We start from the raw sequence: 21,648 nt of genomic DNA, 5'->3' as shown, positions 1-21,648 counted from the left end.
AGAAGGGGGGGAGAGGGGGGGAGAAGGAGTGGAGATACTTTTAAGAAGTCAGACAATAAAGTTAGCGGGCATTTTACCTACTGGTCGGTTTTCCTTGGTCCTGAAAACTCCAATGAGCCAATCAAAATGCCCAGTCAGCGAAGGAAATTGCCTACGGTTGCCCTCGACTGCCTGTAACTAAATAGCGACCCCACTCCACTGCACTACGAGTTCAAAAGAACCATGCCGACCACATTTTACTCGCGGAAATGTTTTTAACAAGCTGAAAAATCTTACGCGACCTAGCTTAGGCCGCGAATATGTGGGAACTTCCCTCGAGCATGAAGGAGAGTTCCAGTGACCTCATAGGACCTCCTAGGACCACGTGTCAACCATGCTGCGAGTTTGAGTCGAGGGCAAACTCTTCTAAACGCGCAGATTAGATTGCCGCAGTGGGACAGCCCCTTAAGGCAGCAACTCTACCGTTGCTCCACTGTGCTGCCCAATCTCTACATCATGTTCAGCTCAGACGTCATGGACGTAAGGGCCTGTTCTTGTGCTGCGTGAGTTTGGGTAATATTGTGTAACATGAAAAGAATGGGATGTTTTTTTCCTGTTACATCCCACCCATCAAAGCTGAAAGATGAGGCACTTGGTTAGTCGTGAAGCTGAGCACCAGATGAATTAACAGATATACACTGCCCCTTAGTGTTTGTAGCTGTCTTTCTATTGAGTCTCAATATTTATCTCAGTATTTATGTCTAATTACACTGCAGATATCAGTAATATAAAAACCTAGCCTCAGTAGATATGATAGTGGCATTGAGGAGGCTTATAAAAAAAGGATAAGCAGGAACAATGGGATATAGTGTCATGTTTGCCACAGACATTATCGATGGAAGAGCCTGTTCTTGTGTTTTACTGTTCCATGTTTTATGTATGTAGTTCTGGTAATCATGAAACTATTGAGGATGTGGAGGCTTTGGAGAGGAGGTTTACCAGATTAGAGGGTTTCAGCTGCAAGGTTGGATAGACTTGAATTTTTTCTCTAGAATGTTGAAGTTGAAGTTGAAGTTTGTTGTCATGTGTCCCTGATAGGACAATGAAACTCTTGCTTTGCTTCAGCACACAGAACATGAATAAATAAACTGATAAAGTGCAAAATAACAGATAATGGGTTATTAATGTTCAGAGTTTTGTCCGAGCCAGGTTTAATAGCCTGATGGCTGTGGGGAAGTAGCTATTCCTGAACCTGGTCATTGCAGTCTTCAGGCTCCTGTACCTTCTACCTGAAGGTAGCAGGGAGATGAGTGTGTGGCCAGGATGGTGTGGGTCTTTGATGATACTGCCAGCCTTTTTGAGGCAGCAACTTCGATAAATCCCCTCGGTGGAAGGAAGGTCAGAGCCGATGATGGACTGGGCAGTGTTTACTACTTTTTGTAGTCTCTTCCTCTCCAGGGCGCTCAAATTGCCGAACCAAGCCACGATGCAACCGGTCAGCATGCTCTCTACTGTGCACCTGTAGAAGTTAGAGAGAGTCCTCCTTGACAAACCGACTCTCCGTAATCTTCTCAGGAAGTAGAGGCGCTGATGTGCTTTCTTGATAATTGCATCAGTGTTCTCGAACCAGGAAAGATCTTCAGAGATGTGCACGCCCAGGAATTTGAAGCTCTTGACCCTTTCAACCATTGACCCGTTGATATAAACGGGACTGTGGGTCCCCATCCTACTCCTTCCAAAGTCCACAATCAGTTCCTTGGTTTTGCTGGTGTTGAGGGCCAGGTTATTGTGCTGGCACCATATGGACAGTTGCTCAATCTCTCTTCTATACTCAGACTCATCCCCATCAGTGATACGTCCCACGACAGTGGTGTCGTCAGCGAACTTGATGATGGAGTTCGCACTATGACCGGCTACGCAGTCATGAGTATAGAGTGAGTACAGGAGGGGGCTGAGCACGCAGCCTTGAGGTGCTCCTGTGCTGATTGTTATTGAGGCTGACACATTTCCACCAATACGAACAGACTGTGGTCCGTGAATGAGGAAGTCGAGGATTGCAGAGCGATGCTCAGAGACCCAGTTCTGCGAGTTTGGTAACCAGCTTGGAGGGGATGATAGTAATAAATGCCGAGCTGAACCAACGAATAGCAGCCTGACATATGAGTTTTTGTTGTCCAAATGATCCAGAGTGGAGTGGAGGGCCAGCGAGATCGCATCCACCGTTGATCTGTTGTGGCGGTAAGCAAACTGCAGTGGGTCCAAGCACACACTCCATCCTGGCCACACAATCATCTCCCCGTTACCTTCAGGTAGAAGGTACAGGAGCCTGAGGGCTGGAACATCCAGGTTCAGGAATAGCTACTTCCCCACAGTCATCAGGCTATTAAACTCAACTGAAAAAAAACTCTGAACATTAATAGACCATTATCTGTTTATTTGCACTTTTTCTGTTTATTTATTCATGTGTGTGTATATTTATATAATGGTATATGGACACACTGATCTGTTCTGTATTCATGCCTACTATATTCTGTTGTGCTGAAGCAAAGCAAGAATTTTATTGTCCTATCTGGGACACATGACAATAAACTCTCTTGAATCTTGAATCATAACCTCAGAGTAACAGGATGTACCTTTACAAAAGTGAAGAGGAGGAATTTCTTTAGTGCAGGAGGGTGGTGAATCTGTAGAACCCATTGCCACAGTAGATGGTGGAGGCATGTCAATGGATATTTGTTACGGCTGAGATTGATAGATTCTTGATTAGTACATTGTTAGAGGCTATGGGGAGAAGGCAGGAGAATGGGGTTGAGTGGGAAGGATAGATCATGATTGAATGGCAGAGTAGATTTGATGGCCGAATTCTGCTCCTTCTAACATGAGCTTATGAACTCTGCAAAATCGTCAACTATAGCCTAACTAAAGTTTTATACAGCAGCAATATCATGTGACAGGAGTAGAATGAGGCCATTCATCCCATCATGCCTACTCTTCCATTCAACCATGGCTAGATATATTTCCCTCCTATCCCCTTTCTCCTGCCTTCTCCCCATAACCTCTGACAGCTGTACTAATCAAATATTAATCCATCTCTGCCTTAAAAATTATCCACTGACGTCCTCTACATCCTTCTGTGACAAAGAATTCCACAGATTCATCACACTCTGCCGACAGAAATTTTCACCTCATCTCCTTCCTAAAATAGCATCCTTTAATTCCTAAGGCTATGACCTGTAGTTCTAGGCTCTCCCACTAGTGGAAAGATCCTTGCTACATCCACTCTATCCAAGCCTTTTACAATTCTTTATGTTTCAATGTGGTCCCCACCCCCCCCACCTCCCCCCATTCTTCTAAACTTGTCCATGTCCATTGCCGACAAATGCTCATCATAGGTTAACCTACTCATCCCTATAATACAATACAATAATACTTTATTAGCCAAGTATGTTTTGCAACATACTAGGAATTTCATTTGCCAAGTCAATCATACAAATAAAAAGCAACAATGAAGTTCCAGAGTCCCGTCCGCAGGGGGGGCAAATTCGACCCGCTGATCGGACGCGGAGGTCGGCTATGGGAATGGGTCTGCATGCTCCGTCCGGGACGGAGTTGCAGGATGCGGCCACAGGGGGCAATTTCGATCCGCTGATCAGCGCGGAAGTCCCGATTAAGTCGAATTCAGCCGCCTCACTCAGCCTGGGCGCCACATTTTCGGGGGACTTCTGGGAAGGATTTCAAGTGCACTCTCGTAATTTCTGGCCGGAATAAAGGAGGTGCCAGATCACCAGTTGCCGGAAAATCGATGGTGCACCTGTGCTGTAGTTTGAAGACAGGATCTTGCTTTCATCACTAGTTGGATGCAAAACAACTCGCTAGTTATTATGAATGGGGTGCATAGGTGAAGCACAATTGAAAATCTATAGATATTGGAAACATAGACAGAAAATGCTGGAAGTACTCAGCAGGTCAGGCAGCATCTGTGGAAGGAGAAACAGTTAATGTTTCAGATCAAAGAACCGACCTTTTGTCAGAAGAGATACATGTGTGTGTTGTATAGTTAAAGTGGGTGACATGGAACAAGTCATTGATTTGAAGAGTGCCTTCGAACATTAAAGGAAAGTATGCAATGAAGAACAATAGATTTCTGAGTTAGATGCAACTTCACAGATCAGTGATGAATGAATTCAAGCATATTAGTGAATGTCCACAACCTTGGGGGTCAGAAACAATTGCTTCGATGAATGCACAATGCGTTGACATTAATTCTAAACGTCACGGACTTTGAAGATGGCCCTGAGTGAAAATGCATATTTTTCATTATGAGACTGGGTGATGAACCAACTTCCATTTGCAAAAAAATTACACATTTAATTTACACAATGACTCAACACACATGTAGTTATTTTTTTAATATTGGCTCGAACTAAACGGGCTGCAGCAGTTTGGCACAAGAAACACAAGAATAAGGAATATGCTGTCTATGGTGCATCTATAGAGGTTTGTAAGATTAATTCGAGACATGGAGACATTAATTGGAGAATTTCCTCAGTTTTCTCAAGAATTAGAGGGCTTGCCTTCTTGCCTGTTGCATCAACGTGGCTGGTCTGTAATAGATCATTGGTAATATCAACACCAAGGAATCTGAAGCTCTCAACCATTCTTTTCATTGACTTTAGCTCCGCCTTCAATACCATCATCCCCAGCAGACCGGTCACCAAACTCATGGATTTAGTACTCTCCCAACCCATCTGCCTCTGGATCAAGGACTTTAACCATATAACCATATAACAATTACAGCACGGAAACAGGCCATCTCGACCCTTCTAGTCCGTGCCGAACACATAATCTCCCCTAGTCCCATATACCTGCGCTCAGACCATAACCCTCCATTCCCTTCCCATCCATATAACTATCCAATTTATTTTTAAATGATAAAAATGAACCTGCCTCCACCACCTTCACTGGAAGCTCATTCCACACAGCTACCACTCTCTGAGTAAAGAAAGTTAGACTTTCTGTCTAACCGCCCCCAGACCGTCAGACTGGGCCATCACCTCTCCACCCCCATCACACTCAGCACTGGCTCCCCACAGGGCTGTGTGTTGTGCCCCCTCCTCTACGCCCTTTACACCCATGATTGTGCCCCGCCCACTCCACCAACACCATTGTCAAGTTTGCGGACGACATGACTGTGGTTGGACGTATCTCAGGAGGAGATGAGACAGCCTACAGGGAGGAAGTCCAAAGACTGGCAGCGTGGTGTTCAGACAACAACCTCATCCTAAACACCACAAAAACAAAGGAAATTATCATAGACTTTCGTAAGAACAGTGCAGCCCCCAAACCCCTATTCATCAATGGGGACTCTGTGGAAAGGGTCTCAGACTTCAGATTCCTGGGCACACAAATTACGGAGGATCTCTCCTGGACTACAAACACCACCACAGCAGTCAAGAAGGCCCAGCAGCGACTCTACTTTCTGAGGATCCTCAGGAAAAACAACCTGGAGGAGAAGCTGCTGGTGTCCTTCTACCGCTGCTCCATCGAGAGTGTGCTGGCGTACAGTACAACCACATGGTATGCCAGCTGCTCTGCAGTGGACAGGAGAGCCCTTCAAAGGGTCATCAACACCGCACAAAAAATCACTGGCTGCCCACTGCCCTCCCTGAAGGACATCTTCAGCTCTCGCTGCCTTGGCAGGGCAGCCAACATCCTGAAGGACCCTTCCCACCCTGGACACAACCTATTCCACCTGCTGCCCTCTGGCAGACGGTACAGGTCTTTCAAAACTCGCACAAACAGACTCAGAGACAGCTTCTACCCCATAGCCATACGTGAACTTAACAATGCAAAATAAGAAATAACACTCACATTCAACTGAATGGCTCTACCTCAGCTGCTATTGTAATTTATCTGCAATTTTTTTTTTAATATGTATATATTTTTACCTTTTCTTATATATTTAAAATTGCTCTTGTGAATCGCACCGTGGGATTGACTTTTAAATTTTGTTGTACCATGTGCAATGACAATAAAGAGATTAATTCATTCCCACTTCAGCACCATTTGCTTTCCCAACCCGAACCATCAGCTATCCATGTTCTCCTGACATGCTGCCTGACCTGCTGAGATGCTCCAGCACCTTATAATACAATACAATAATACTTTATTAGCCAAGTATGTTTTGCAACATACGAGGAATTTCATTTGCCAAGTCAGTCATACAAATAAAAAGCAACAGAACACACTAAATACATTTTCACATAAACATCCACCACAGTGTCTCTTCCACATTCTTCACTGTGATGGAAGGCGAAAACAAAAGTTCAATCTCTTCCATTCTTTGTTCTCCCGCGGTCATGTGCCTCGAGTCTTCCGTTGACGGGCTCATCTTACTCCCGTAGCCGATGGTCGAGCCATCCTCGTCGGGGCGATCAAGCTCCGGCAACGGAGGGGAATCTCAGCTCCCCCACACTGGCGATCGGACCCCGGGTCGGGGCTTGTCGAACCTTCTGTGACATTGGAGCTCCTGGCATCCAAGGCCTCTACCCGAGACAGCGAGCTCTCAATGGTAAAATCCGCAGGCCACGGATGGAGCGATCCCAGGGGAGAGATTGGCTCCGATGGTAAGTCCACGGCACCCAGGGTGGGGCTCAAAGTTAGTCCTGAGCAAGGCATTCAACCCCACGATGTTAGGCCGCAGAGCGACCGGAGATACGACCTGGAAAACAATCGCATCTCCAGCAGGGGAAGAGATTGAAAACAATTGTGACATTTCGGGTCGCGACCCTTCTTCCGTCTGAATTTCTTCTCTCCAGAGATGCTGCCTGTCCCGCTGAGTTAATCCAGCTTTTTGTGTCTATCATCACTGTAACATCACCAGGAAGTGCAAATTAAAATCATCATGGCTAATAGAGTGCTCATTCTTTCCAACTAGAGGATGAGAATTCAGAGAGCAAAGCTTTGATACATCGATATAAATTGCTTTGAGCATGTTTGGCATATTCTGTATAGTTGTGGGCACCACAATTACAATACAGTAAACACTCATTATAATGGACCACACAGAGTTAGATGGTGTCTGTTAGTACCGCTACGTCCGCTATAACCGAAAAGGGGGGTTAATATGTAGAATATTAATGAGGAAATAGCCAATAAACCCACACTACACAATAGACGGTAAAGAACACAGAATACACAGAACCTTGGGGCTGGACAGTGGCGTCACGGTAGAGTTGCTATCTTACAGCGCCAGTGACCCGGGTTCGATCCTGGTCTCGGGTGCTGCCAGTGGCAGTGTGGGTTTCCTCCCGTGTAAGTTCGCGGTTAGGTTTGGCTTCTGTAGGGTTGTGCGGGTCGCTGGTGGAGCAGCTACCCCACGGCTCTGGGGGCCCAGGTTCGAGCCTGGCCTCGGGAACTCACGGTGGCTGCATGAGTTTCCTCCTGATGTTCCAGTGTACTGGTTCTATCCCTAACATGATGAGTTATCCCCGGTTGTGCGGGCTGCCGCTGGTGTGCCGGGTCCTGGAGCGCTCGGGATCGCGCCCGGGTCTCTGTCGCCGTGAGGGCAATGGCTCTGCCGGCAATTCAAAGGGTTCGCGGTGCCTGTGGTGCTGAAAGCCTGCACGTCTGAGCGGTGGGGGGTGGGGAGAGGTGGCAGCTGGGACTGCGCTGCTCGGGAGAAACCCACACTCTCACAATGTCTTTGCAATGTGGGAGGAAGGATAGAACCAGCACAGTTTGTAGGTTACTTGCCTTGGTATAACATGTTTTTTAAAATGCCAGGAGTGGGGAACATTTTCATGTTGGAATGCCGCATTAAGTTAGCTGTAATCTAATAAGGCCGCATCCAAGAAACTTCAATTAGATATACTTCACGACATTTATCTTGAAAGTTGTTGACAAAATCTATTCCTCGTGTTCTACCGGTAAGAGTGCCCTAAGCGAGTAACTCTTCGCAGCAATTAAATAGCCCTCATGACTTACTAATGTTTTAATTGTGGCCGTCAGTCGGGGAGGATTATTTAGTTGAATCTTCTTTTACTCTTTGGTATTTTAAATACGCTCATTTTAAGATTAAAATAAAAATAATAAAAGGCGAACAAAAACATATTAATAAAAATAAAAGGATTTGTTCTACAAAATTTTGTTCTATCCTACACACTACAATTTATGTGTAGGAAGGAACTGCAGATGCTGGTTTAAACCGAAGATAAACACAAAATGTTGGAGTAACTCAACGGGACAGGCAGCATCTCTGGAGAAGGATTGTGTGATGTTTCAGGTCGAGACCTTTCTTCAGTCTTCATCCCAGTCCAGTCTCGACCCGAAACGTCACCCATTCATTCTCTCCAGATGAGGTTAATGCCCGGGATGGCGGGACTGTCATATAACCATATAACCATATAACAATTACAGCACGGAAACAGGCCATCTCGGCCCTACAAGTCCGTGCCGAACAACTTTTTTTCCCCCCTTAGTCCCACCTGCCTGCACTCATACCATAACCCTCCATTCCCTTCTCATCCATATGCCTATCCAATTTATTTTTAAATGATACCAATGAACCTGCCTCCACCACTTCCACTGGAAGCTCATTCCACACCGCTACCACTCTCTGAGTAAAGAGAATATGATGAAAGAATGGAGCGACCTGGCTTGTATTCACTGGAATTTAGAAGGATGAGAGGATATCTTATGGAAATATATAAAATTATTAAGGGATTGGACAGGCTAGATGCAGGAAACATGTTCCCGATGTTGGGGGAGTCCAGAACCAGGGGCAACAGTTTAAGAATAAAGGGTTGGCCATTTAGAACTAAGATGAGGAAAAACATTTCCATGCAGAGAGTTGTGAATTTGTGGAATTCTCTGCCTCAGAAGGCGGTGAAGGGCGATTCAGTGGATGCATGTTTGTGTCACAACATCTGACACCTGTACTAATCAAGCAGTTGCATGTCGAGGCATTTCTTCAGAATGAGCATCAGTGGAAAGGGGAACGAGAGATATAGACGGTATTTAGGACAAGTGAATGGAAGATATGCAGAAAGCAATAATAATCAAGGAAATGTTGAGCCCACAATGGATGCCTTCTTTGACCAAGGACTGGGGTAGATGTCTCTCGAATCTTACCCAGTTTCCATGGATTAGGTATGTTGCAAAGCCCACCTGAAGCGTCGCTGAAAATCTGTCCCAGCCCGTGTGCGCGATTTTGGTGCCATTTAGAGGGGGGCGTGTTTAAAACGCGATTTTCCCTAGGCTGTTCAAATCGAGTTTTTTCAGCCCAGTTAATTATTAACGGAAAATCACTGGAAGATTCCCTCGCTTGAGCTATTATTAGTTTTAAGGGTTTTATTTAATTGTTATAGTAGGTTAAACATTAACCAGCGCGTTCAAGGGATCCCACTAGAAAGCTGATTTAAATGGATTTTAATTTACAGCAATTGAACACTAAATTCCTTCCATTTGGCCTATAAATTAATGTAAATGAGATTTAAAAATCATGTTTTATTGTGAATTATTTGTGAATATTATTTGGACACAGGCTATTTAAAAATGTTAATCATTTATTAAGAAATGGATATGTGTTTAGATCTAATCTGAAATTTCATTCAGTTCTCTTAATTTTTAAGAACGTTATGGGCTTTTGACTGTCCACGATCACATCTTTTTTGTTATGTCCATAGAAAATCAAAAGGGACCAAGATGCTAATTTCCGAGTACGAAAATGGCCGTAATGTTTTAAATACTTGAGATATGAAAGTGAATTAAGTGTCAAATTAAACTTATTTTTATTGTTTATCTGATGGGATAAATTGCAGACTTGATTTTTAAAATCTCAAAATTTTGTAACATTGCTACATGGATATATTACCAGAACCACAGCTGTTTCTCAGGGTAACTTTCTGCCCCAGCTACTCCGAAATGATGGGGTTTGGTTTCCTGAGTTTTAAATGCTCTTTGCATTGAATGGACACGTTACTACGGTTCGAACTCTGCTGACCCGGATGTTTGCAAGGGATTGGTCTCTTCGGGCCCTTGCGCCTGCCAACCTTTCCAACCTCCTTCAGCCCATCCCACAAATGCTCCCGTCCCTCACTCCAACCCACTTTTCATCCCGAACGTCAGAACGACCAGCTGTCTTTGCACCAAGCTCTGGATCTCCCTCCGTTTCACACGCCACCTCCTTTTCAGATCCTCCCAACCCATCTCCAAGAGCAAGCTACCGGCCTGTTCTCCTGTCTGTTCACATCCCAGCTCAGTGTCTGCTTTGCCCGGAGTCTTTGCATGTAATCAGTAACATGGCACGCGTTCAAATAATCCTTTCAGAATCCTTCCTCTACAGACATGCTGGGGCCAGTTCAGGATAAGGCTCTTCCTTATGTTATGAATTATCATGACCAAAAGAACTGAAGGATTCAACAGTGGCAGAGGCCAGAGAGAGACTCACTGGCAGAAAGCAAAGAGTAAAGGTTTGCAACTGGAATACTTGCCAGCGAGATTCACCAGGGCTCAGTACAGTGTCTCTTGATTTTCGTAATATACATTAATGATTTAAATTTAAATGTAAGGCGATGATACCGAACAGCGGCCAAGCCAGGCGACTCTCTCTGTGCCAGAACCCGGGATCGATCCTGACTATGGATGCTGTCTGTACACCATTTGTGCATTCTCCCTGACCTGCGTGGGGTTTCCTCTCACACTCCAATGACGCACAGGTTTGTTGGTTACTTGGCTTGGCAAAGTTGAAAAACTATCCCTAGAATGTGTGGGATAGTGTTAATGTGCGGGGATCACTGGTCAGCGCAGACTCGGTGGGCTGAAGGGCCTGTTTCTGCGCTGTATCTTTAAGTAAACTAAACTAAACTAAAGTGTATCTGTAATCATGCATTACAATCGCCCCACTCCTTCAAACGTCTAATCCAACAGCAGCATTTCTTACTTATTGCTATTCCCTTCATCATGTGAATATGCAGGGATATGGGTACTTTGGGTAATGGCAGGTGCCTGTGAAAGTGTGGGCTTCACTGATAGTGACAATACATTGCAAGATGCTGGAGACCCATGTGACCTAGCTGTCGCCAGTAAGTCTGGACCTCTGAAGAAGCTCCAGGAAGCTTCTGCCCATGTGACCCACCTGCCACGACCAAGTCTGGGTTACTAAAGAGGTTTTTGTTATGTTTCAATACACTGATACAGGGTACTGAATAGCTGCCGTGATTGGTTCGTAGGGGTAGCCTCCCCTGGTACTTTCAAGCCGTTAGTTTTCCCGCCACTGTTCAGGGATATATAAGGGTGATCCTTTCGTTGGGGCCTTTGTGTCGGTGGTCTTTACTTCTGTTCTGTTTACGCGAGGCTGCTGAGGGCTCGAGTGAGTCGATCCGAGGCTGGCCCCACGGTGTTGGATACAAATAAAGAAGGGTTTGGACTTGAGTGTTGGACTCAGTGGTTTACTAACCCAGACTAGGGAGAAAGTATTAGATCTGGAATCAACAATCACCGATCTGGTGCCACAATGGAGACTGGTCCAGAAAGTTATCTCCCATGGAGATCCAGGCCACGTTGGCAAACTGGATCCACAAACGGCAATGGGAGACACAGGGCTACATGAGAACATGCAGATGCAGGAACCTTGAGTCTTGCTGGAACCTTGAGCAACCTTATCCCTCTTAACCTGCCCTATCCATGTACCTGTCTAAATATTTCTCAAACGTTGTTATAGTCCCTGCCTCAACTACCTCCTCTGCCAACACGTTCCATACATCCATCAACCATTGTGTAAAAAAGTTATCCCACAGCTTCCTATTAAACCTTTCCCCATTCACCTAAAACCTACAGTATGTCCACTGGTTCTCTCTGTGCAAGAGACTCTGTGCGTTTACCTGATCTATTCCTCTCATGATTTTGCACACATCTATAAGATCACCCCTCATCCTCCTGCACTCCAACGAATAGAGTCCTAGTCTGCACAACCATTCCCTATAGCTCAGGCCCTTGAGTCCTAGCAACATCTTTGTAAATCTTCTCCGTACCCTTTCCAGTCTGACAACATCTTTCCTATAACACGGCCCATGGATGCTATAACCTGCTGGTGTGAACTTGAATAGCAAAGTTCTATAGATCCAGTAGTTTCACCAAAGCTGTTGTAGGTCCATTCATCAACTCTACCATTCACTCTTGTCTTTATCTGGATCCGATTCTCATTGATGACATCTTACTGAGTCTGCTCAAACTCATTCATGTCTACTGGTGGAAAGCTCAGTCCAATTTGTTTGTTACCTCATCAATTCCAGACACTTCTGACCTCCAAACCTTTACCTAAATCACACTAATTTGGACTGTTAATTTCCACCCATCCCTTGATTGTGATGATCTTTATGCATTAAAATACATCAGTAGTTTTTAATTGGTAAATGATAATTCAGTTTGGAATGGCCTGCACTTTTATGCATTAAACAAATTAAGCGTTTGTAAAATTAAAATATCGAGGTCATGGATTGACCTCAGGTGAATTGTGAGTTGCATTGTATGAGTGTAATCAGCTAACAAAAAATTAGTAACATGATAGCATCGCAGTGCACGGAGTATTCTGAAGGGTATAAAAAGGGAGTGGATTGGAAGTTGCTCAGTGCAGTTTGGAAGGTTTCCTGTTGTCAGACACACCAGGAGAACATCATGCACTCCGCTTGCCTCACTGTCGGTCTCCTCTTCCTCGTCTCCATCGCTTCGGCTTGTTACATCAGCAACTGTCCTCAAGGAGGCAAACGATCCATCATGGACATGGACATCAGACAGGTAAGGAGAAGCTTTCTTCATGCATCGTCCAGTACTAATGGCTCGTCATGGTTTCTTGTTCCTCAAAATGGCATTTTCACGTTGAGAACCAGTACGGAATGTCACAACAGTTCCATACTGAACGTAGCCCAGGATTCTTCCCGCAGCCTCTGACAGGCATTAGCATGGTCCTTAACCAAGGTTGGCTTCCACCTAGACTGGCTGTGATGTAAGAGTTAGTGACCCGTCCCGTACGGACTGTTGAATGCAAACCCTCTGTTCATAGGTAAGTGGACTATTATACAGTGACATCAGTGACCATTTACCTGTTTTTATTGTTTATCACTGTAGTTATAGGAAACCTATGAACACCAGTCATTTCAAATACCAAAGGGTGAGAACCGAAGAAAACATAAATGCATTTAAGAATGAATTACTGAAACAGAATTGGAGGGTAATATATGAGGGTGTAGATGTCGACAAAGCATACAATGGATTTCTAAATATTTTAAAACCACGTATGACAAAAATTGTCCTGTGAAACAATTTAGTGACAACAACAAACAAATATTCCATGGATCACTAAGGGTTTAAATAATGCCTGCAAAAAGAAAACCACACTATATAGACAATTCATAAAATATCGAACTTCAGAAGCAGAAAATAAATATAAAAAATATAAGAATAAATTAACCAATATTATGAGGATATGTAAGAAAGAATACTATAATAAAATGTTAGAGAATAATAAAAACAATATGAAAGGTTTATGGAACGTGCTAAATAGTATTATTAGAAATGGATCAAAAAATACAGGCTACCCTTAGTATTTTATTGAGGAAGACAATACAATAAATAATATGGATGATGCGGTTAATGGTTTTAACAAATTCTTTATAAATGTGGGACCAGATTTGGCAGAAAAAATGAATGACCCAGAAACAAAAGAAGGGGCAGATACTGATCTTTGGGATAGAAATAATAGCTCTATCTTCCTTAGAGCAGTCGAAGGAAAAGAAATCATAGACCCTGTAAGAAAATGTAAAAGCAAATCCTCTACTGATTGGAAGGATATTGATATGATTATAATAAAAAAACGTTATTGAAGAAATTGCAGAACCATTAACTCATATATGTAACTTGTCTTTTCAATCTGGTAAATTTCCGAACAAAGCAAAACTGGCAAAGTCTATAGTAGTATTGGGAAAATCAAGACACATTCTGGACCACAAATCATTACATACTCTGTATAATACACTCATATTGCCATATCTGAGTTACTGTGTGGAGATTTGGGGTAACACCTACAAAACCAACCTATAGCCGTTAGGCACATTACAAAAAAAAGCAATAAGAATTATCAATAACGTTGGATATCTTGAACATACCAATTTATTATTCTTAAATTCACATACACTGAAGTTCAACGATCTGGTTACATTTAAGATTGCGCAAATCAAGAAATAATTTACTTCCAAGAAATATATAAAAACTGTTTATGTAAAGACAGGGTGGGTATAAATTGAGAGGGGAACATAATTTAAAAAAACTCAATGTCAGAACACCTCTTAAAATTATGTGCATAGCAATCTGTGGTGTGAATTTGTGGAATGGTCTGGAACAGGAGATAAAACTTAGCACAAACATAATTCAGTTTAAAAAGATGTACAAAAACACTTTTTTTTAAAGGATATTGGGATGAGGATAGGTGATTGTGAGTGGGTTATTTGTTATACTGATTGTATTGAGAAGGGTGATTATAGGGTGATGGCTTGTATATATGACTAAGATACTGTATAGTATATGAGGGGTTTTTCTTTTCACTTTAATTTATTTCTCCCTTTTTTGTATGGCTATGTAAATATTTGATTAATGTATAAATGTAAATAATTTGTTGTACATATAGCTGCTGGTGTACATATAGTGTACATATTGCTGCTAAATTTGATCTGCTGATCTTTGGGATAGAAATACTCTATCTTCTATCTTCCTTAGAGCAGTCAAAGGAAAATAAATCATAGACACTGTAAGAAAATGTAAATGCAAATCCTCTACTGATTGGAATGATATTGATATGATTATAATAATGTTGCCATTGGGGTTTGGTGATACTGGTTTATCTCTGTCAGAGACTGGTCTTACTGATGTAATCCATTCTGTGCTCTTGCCCAGTGCATGTCTTGTGGTCCCGGCAACAGAGGCCAGTGCTTCGGGGCCAAGATCTGCTGCGGGGAGGAGATCGGCTGCTTCTTCGGAACGTCGGAGACATTGAGGTGCCAAAAGGAATCCTACCTGCTCTCTCCGTGTGAACCTGCCGGCAGCCTCTGTGGCACGAACGGTGGGAAATGTGCCGCGGCGGGAACCTGCTGCACTGCTGGTGAGATGCTGCCACTTTAAACCACTTTCAGTTCAGTTCAGTTTAGTTCCTATTCTTCCCAACACCATTAATTACTGGTTTGGATCAGCCACCAAGCACGACACCTGGAGGCTGTAGCGAATCGTCCGATCAGCAGAGAAGGTTATTAGCTGCAACCTTCCCTCCATTGACGACCTGTACACTGCAAGGGCCAGGAAGCGAGCGGGCAAGATCATCTCTGACCCCTCTCACCCTGGCCACAAACTCTTTGAATCACATCCCTCTGGAAGGCGACTCCAGACTGTCAAAGCTGCCACAGCCAGACATAAAAACAGTTTTGTATCCACGAGTAGTTGCTCTACTCAACAGCCAAAAATCTGCAGCCTCCCTTTGATCTGGTATTTAGTTGGTTCACATGCTTGATCAATTGTGTTTTATCATTAATGTTTTATTATTATTAAAGTTTAGTGTTTTCTGAGTAATTCGTAACGGTCACTGTATGTCATGTTGTTACGTGGGCGGAGCACCAAGGCAAATTCCTTGTATGTGAATACTTGGCCAATAAACTTACTTACTTACTTACTTACTTCAAGTATCAAGTATCTGTGTATCTCCACATTAAAAATACCCAATGACTTGGCCTCCGCAGCTCTCTGTGGCGATGAATTCCACAGATTCACTACCCTCTGACTATAGAAATTCCTCCTCATTACCTTTCTAAAGGTGCGTCCTTGTATTCTGAAGCTATGCCCTCTGGTTGTAGACTCTCCCAATAATGGAAACATCCTCTCCACATCCACTCTATCCAGGCCTTTCACCATTCAGTAAGTTTTAAATCCTCCGTCATCCTTCAAAACTCCAGGGAGTTGTGGCCCAAACATTGATTCTGAAACATTAACAATGTTCTTCTCTTTCCACAGACAGAGCCCTGGACACACAACACAGAAACAGACCCATTAGCCCAACTTGACTAAGATGTCTTTCTGTTCCTATTTATTTGCCCACGTTTGGCCCTGATCCCCAATATCTTTTCTGTCCATGTACCTGTCCACATGACTTTTAACTGGTGTAATTACATCTCCCTCAACTACCTCATGCTCCATACATGTACCGTCCTCCGAGTTAAAATGTTGCCCCTCCAGTCTCTTTTAAATCTTTCCCCTTTCACCTTAAACCTATGCCCGTAGTCAGGATCGAATCCAGATATCTAGCGCTCTAAGGCAGCAACCCTACTGCTGCGCCACAGTGTTGCCCTAATAGAATAAGGTCATTTGGCCCATTGAGTCAATGCTGACTCAGAGCAATGCTCTAACTTGCTTTACTTCTCTAACCTTTCCTAGTTGTGAGTAAATGTGATAGAAATGAAAAAATTAACTCTGTTTCCCTCCCCACGGATGCAGCCCAACCTGCTGAGTACTTCCAGCATTACCTGGTTCATTTCACAGATTGGATTATTCACCAAACTCAAATGGATATTAATTCCTTGTCTATGTCTCATGAGATGGCAATGTTTTGCTTTAACTGGTTTAAATAGCCTTAGTCATAGATCATACAGCGTGGAAACAGGCCTTTCAGCACAACATGCCCACACCGGCCATCATGTCCCATCTACACCAGTCTGTACTTTGTTTGGCCCAAATCCTAAACGTGTCCTAAACATGTACCAGGCTAATTGTTTCTGAAAAGGTGCGATGGTAACGCTGTTGTTGGAGATGGTTGAATGTATGTTGATAATAAACGTCACTTGTGCTGTTCATTCATTGCAGAGAGCTGCACATTGGATCCTGCGTGTAACTCCAGGAGCATCTTCTCCTCAGATTAAATCGCGTCTCTGGGGAAACGCGATCTGCAGCACAAAGCCTCGCTACCTAAAGCTCAAGTCGAGAAATGTTTAATACTATTACGTTTTGATGCTGAATAGATAGAAATTATAACCTGTAAAGGTTTCCAGACATGTACAGATGTGTTAAATAAATGTGAAATAATGCAACACTTGGAATAACCATTAACATTAAATAAACAAAATACAAACACCTTGTTCTTTTTTGAGATTATTTCAGAATGCATGAAATGGCTGTCACTGACAATGCCGGCACCTATAGTACTTCCCTGATGTCTGTGTTCATATTTGTGTTCGTATTTCACAAATTAAATTTCAAGCAATGAATGTAAAACATTTAATGGTACATTATGAATAGAGTTAATAATATTAGGGTGGCTTGATGGCGCAGCAGTAGAATTGCTGCTTTACACCGCTTGGAGCGCTAGAGACCCAGGTTCGATCCTGACCAAGGGTGCTGTCTGTGCGGAGTTTGTACGTTCTCCCTGTGACCGTGTGGATTTTCTCCAAGATCTTCGGTTTCCTCCAAAATCCATAGACGTACAGGTTTGTAGGTTAATCGGCTTGGTGTAAATGTAAAGTGTCCCGAGTGTTTGTCGGGCAATGTTAATATGCGGGGATCGTTGGTCGGTGCAGACTCGGTGTGCCGAAGGGCCTGTTTCTGTGCTGTATCTCTAAACTAATTAATGTACTGGAGCAGTTCCAGCGAACTGACGTCCCTCTCCTCTCCTCCTCTCCTCTCCTCTCCTCTCCTCTCCTCTCCTCTCCTCTCCTCTCCTGACCATCCTCACCCCAGGGGCGCCTCCTGCAGCCCACCTTGAAGACACTGGAGGCATTATCCGGAGTCACCCTCCTGTCAGCCCTTGCTCCTCACGTCCGACATCTCCAGCTTCCTCCCAGTTATGTCGTCCACTGAGCCTTCGAACAGGCCCCGTCGTCCGACGAGCCTTCGGGTGGGTTAGTGGTCCCATCGTCCGACGGGCACGTAGAGGGGAGGGGAGGTGAACCATTCAGGTCTGCAGTTCACTCCTAATTTTGATATGGTGCAATGGTATTAAGCAGGATTGCCTATATTACTTGTAGTGGCCAACTTTCCCGATATTGGGGGAGTTCAGAACCAGGGATCCCAGTTTAAGAATAAGGGGTTGGCCATTTAGAACTAAGATGAGGAAAGACTTTTTCACCCAGAGAATTGTGATTCTGTGGAATTCTCTGCCATAGAAGACATTGGAGGCCAATTCACTGGATGTATTCAAGGTAGCGTTGCAGTAGATGTAGCTCTAAGGGAGAACAGAATCAAGGGATATGGGACAAAAGAGGAACGGGGTACTGATTTTGGATGATCAGCCATGATCATGTTGAATGGCGGTGCTGGCTCAATGGGCCGAATGGCCTACTCCTGCACCTATTTTCTATGTTTCTATGTTTCTGTCGGTCAGCCAGCTTTTGATATTCTGGATTATCCCCAGACTATATTGACAAAATGAGACTGAGAACCAGCAATCATCTTTTATAACATCTATAGTCTCTTTAGTTAAACATTTGCAAGGACAAATACCAGGTAAAGCTATCAATCGCAACATCCTTTATTGAAGGTATTAAACTCTCACAGTGTCTGGTGCAACAATTTATCATCAGCCATGTCACATGGTACTCATAGAAACATAGAAACATAGAAATTAGGTGCAGGAGTAGGCCATTCGGCCCTTTGAGCCGGCACCGCCATTCAATATGATCATGGCTGATCATTCAACTCTGTATCCCATACCTGCCCTCTCTCCATACCCCCTGATCCCTTTAGCCACAAGGATCACATCTAACTCTCTCTTAAATATAGTCAATGAACTGGCCTCAACTACCTTCTGTGTCGGAGAATTCCACAGATTCACCACTCTCTGTGTAAAAAATGATTTTCTCATCTCGGTCCGAAAAGACTACCCTCTTATCCTTAAACTGTGAACCCTTGTTCTGGACTTCCCCAACATCAGGAACAATCTTCCTGCATCTAGCCTGTCCAACCCCTTAAGAATTGTGTAAGTTTCTATAAGATCCCCCCTCAATCTTCTAAATTCTAGTGAGTACAAGCCGAGTCTATCCAGACTTTCTTCATATGAAAGTCCTGCCATCCCAGGAATCAGTCTGGTGAATCTTCTCTGTGCTCCCTCTATGGCACGAATGTCTTTCCTCAGATTAGGAGACCAAAACTGTACACAATACTCCAGGTGTGGTCTCACCAAGACCCTGTACAACTGCAGTAGAACCTCCTTACTCTTATCCTTTTGCTATGAATGCTAACATACCATTCGCTTTCTTCACTGCCTGCTTCATCTGCATGCCTACTTTCAATGACTGGTGTACCATGACACCCAGGTCTCGTTGCATCTCCCCTTTTCCTAATCGGACACCATTCAGATAATAGTCTACTTTCCTGTTTTTGCCACCAAAGTGGAAAACCTCACATTTATCCACATTATACTGCATCTGCCATGCATTTGCCCACTCACCCAACCTATCCAAGTCACCTTGCAGCCTCCTAGCATCCTCCTCACAGCTAACACTGCCCCCATCTTCATGTCATCCGCAAACTTGGAGATGTTGCATTTAATTTCCTCACCCAGATCATTAATATACCAGACCGAGATCCTGACAGGCCTGATTGCTCAACAGAGTCACACGGTCACAGTCCAGAATGAAAAACGACAGGTCACGGGATGATTTCTGCAGCACATAGTGGAAGGTGGCCCTCCCCACAGGTGTTAGCTCATTAATAGAACAGAAACATACAGAATAATATAGAGTGGATGTGGAGAGGATGTTTCCACTAGTGGGAAAGTCTAGGACCAGAGGTCATAGCCTCAGAATTAAAGGACGTTCTTTTAGGAAGGAGATGAAGATGAATTTCCTTAGTCGGAGAGTGGTGAATATGTGTAATTCATTGCCAAATAAGGCTATGAATTAACATTTTTAAGGCAGATAGATACACAATAGATTCTTGATTAGTACAGGTAGATTCTTGATTAGTACGGGTAGATTCTTGATTAGTACGGGTAGATTCTTGATTAGTACGGGTAGATTCTTGATTAGTATGGGGATTCCTGATTAGTACGGGTGTCAGAGGTAATGGGGAGAATGCAGGAGAATGGGGTTAGATGGGAGAGATTGATCAGCCATGATTGAATGGCAGAGTAGACTTGATGGGCCGAATGGACTAATTCTGCTCCTATCGCTTATGAGCTTACGATTACCGATTATTTTCTCATCTGTAAAGATCCATCTTAGGCAATGTACAAAGAAGTGCCGAGAGTGGCAAGGTGGCGCAGTGGTAGAGTTGCTGCCTGGGCTCGAGACCCGGGTTCGATACTGACTACAAGTGCTGTCGGTACGGATTTAGAACGTTCTCCCCGTGACCTGCGTGGGTTTTCTCCGAGGGCTCTGGTTTCCTCCCACACTCCAAAGACGTCCAGGTTTGAAGGTTACTTGGCTTGGTAAAATTGTAAATTGTCCCTTGAGTGTGTAGGGTTGTGTTAGTGTGCGAGGATCGCTGGCCGGAGGGCCGAAGGGCCTGTTTCTGCGCTGTATCTCTAAACTAAACTAAACTAAACTAAACTAAACTAAACTAAACTAAACTAAACTATTCCTTCTAGAAACATAGAAACATAGAAATTAGGTGCAGGAGTAGGCCATTCGGCCCTTCGAGCCTGCACCGGCATTCAATATGATCATGGCTGATCATCTAACTCAGTATCCCGTACCTGCCTTCTCTCCATACCCTCTGATCCCCTTAGCCACAAGGGCCACATCTAACTCCCTCTTAAATATAGCCAATGAACTGGCCTCAACTACCCTCTGTGGCAGAGAGTTCAAAAAAGTTCTTCTCATCTCGGTTTTAAAGGATTTCCCCCTTATCCTTAAGCTGTGACCCCTTGTCCTGGACTTCCCCAACATCGGGAACAATCTTCCTGCATCTAGCCTGTCCAACCCCTTAAGAATTTTGTACGTTTCCATAAGATCCCCCCTCAATCTCCTAAATTCTAGAGAGTATAAACCAAGTCTATCCAGTCTTTCTTCATAAGACAGTCCTGACATCCCAGGAATCAGTCTGGTGAACCTTCTCTGCACTCCCTCTATGGCAATAATGTCCTTCCTCAGATTTGGTGACCAAAACTGTACGCAATACTCCAGGTGTGGTCTCACCAAGACCCTGTACAACTGCAGTAGAACCTCCCTGCTCCTATACTCAAATCCTTTTGCTATGAAAGCCAACATACCATTCGTTTTCTTTACTGCCTGCTGCACCTGCATGCCTACCTTCAATGACTGGTGTACCATGACTCCCAGGTCTCGCTGCATCTCCCCCTTTCCCAATCGGCCACCATTTAGATAATAGTCTGCTTTCCCGTTTTTGCCACCAAAATGGATTCTGTCACGTTTGCTCGGTAACAATGATTTTCTCATTTGTAAAGATCCATCTTAGGCAACTTACTGAAGAAATGTCACCCATTCCTTCTCTCCAGAGATGCTGCCTGTCCCACCATCTTACTATACAAAGAAGCATCTAGTTTAGGACGTCGCAGGTGGTACATGCAATGAGAGTGATTTGCATTAGGAACTGGAACACTAACTGTTGTGTTTTTCTGTGACTGACTGCGCTGCAAACACCATTCAATCTTCAGATATTTGTAGACCAGCCCGCAACACA

The 21,648-nt window shown here is 43.9% G+C and overlaps 1 protein-coding gene across 1 annotated transcript; it reads left to right on the top strand.

Annotated features, from left to right (window-relative positions):
* The first annotated feature begins 12,525 nt into the window (after window positions 1-12,525).
* On the top strand, window positions 12,526-17,160 carry LOC129703939 (oxytocin-neurophysin 1-like). Its single transcript, XM_055646703.1, has 3 exons — window positions 12,526-12,774; window positions 14,926-15,130; window positions 16,876-17,160. Exons 1-3 carry the CDS (start codon window positions 12,541-12,543, stop codon window positions 16,929-16,931), a joined length of 495 nt encoding a protein of 164 aa, XP_055502678.1. The 5' UTR covers window positions 12,526-12,540; the 3' UTR covers window positions 16,932-17,160.
* The last annotated feature ends 4,488 nt before the right edge of the window (window positions 17,161-21,648 follow it).

The sequence above is a fragment of the Leucoraja erinacea genome, chromosome 1 (genome assembly GCF_028641065.1).
Source record: "Leucoraja erinacea ecotype New England chromosome 1, Leri_hhj_1, whole genome shotgun sequence".
Classification (NCBI taxonomy): Eukaryota; Metazoa; Chordata; class Chondrichthyes; order Rajiformes; family Rajidae; genus Leucoraja; species Leucoraja erinaceus.
Note: the sequence above shows the minus strand (reverse complement) of the source record. Positions and strands in the feature narration are given on the sequence as shown.

Coding starts and splice junctions, on each gene's coding strand:
- LOC129703939 (XM_055646703.1), top strand. CDS start 12,541: ATGATAGCATCGCAGTGCACGGAGTATTCTGAAGGGTATAAAAAGGGA. Junction 12,775..14,925: donor TGGACATGGACATCAGACAG/GTAAGGAGAAGC, acceptor GCTCTTGCCCAG/TGCATGTCTTGTGGTCCCGG. Junction 15,131..16,875: donor GGGAACCTGCTGCACTGCTG/GTGAGATGCTGC, acceptor CATTCATTGCAG/AGAGCTGCACATTGGATCCT.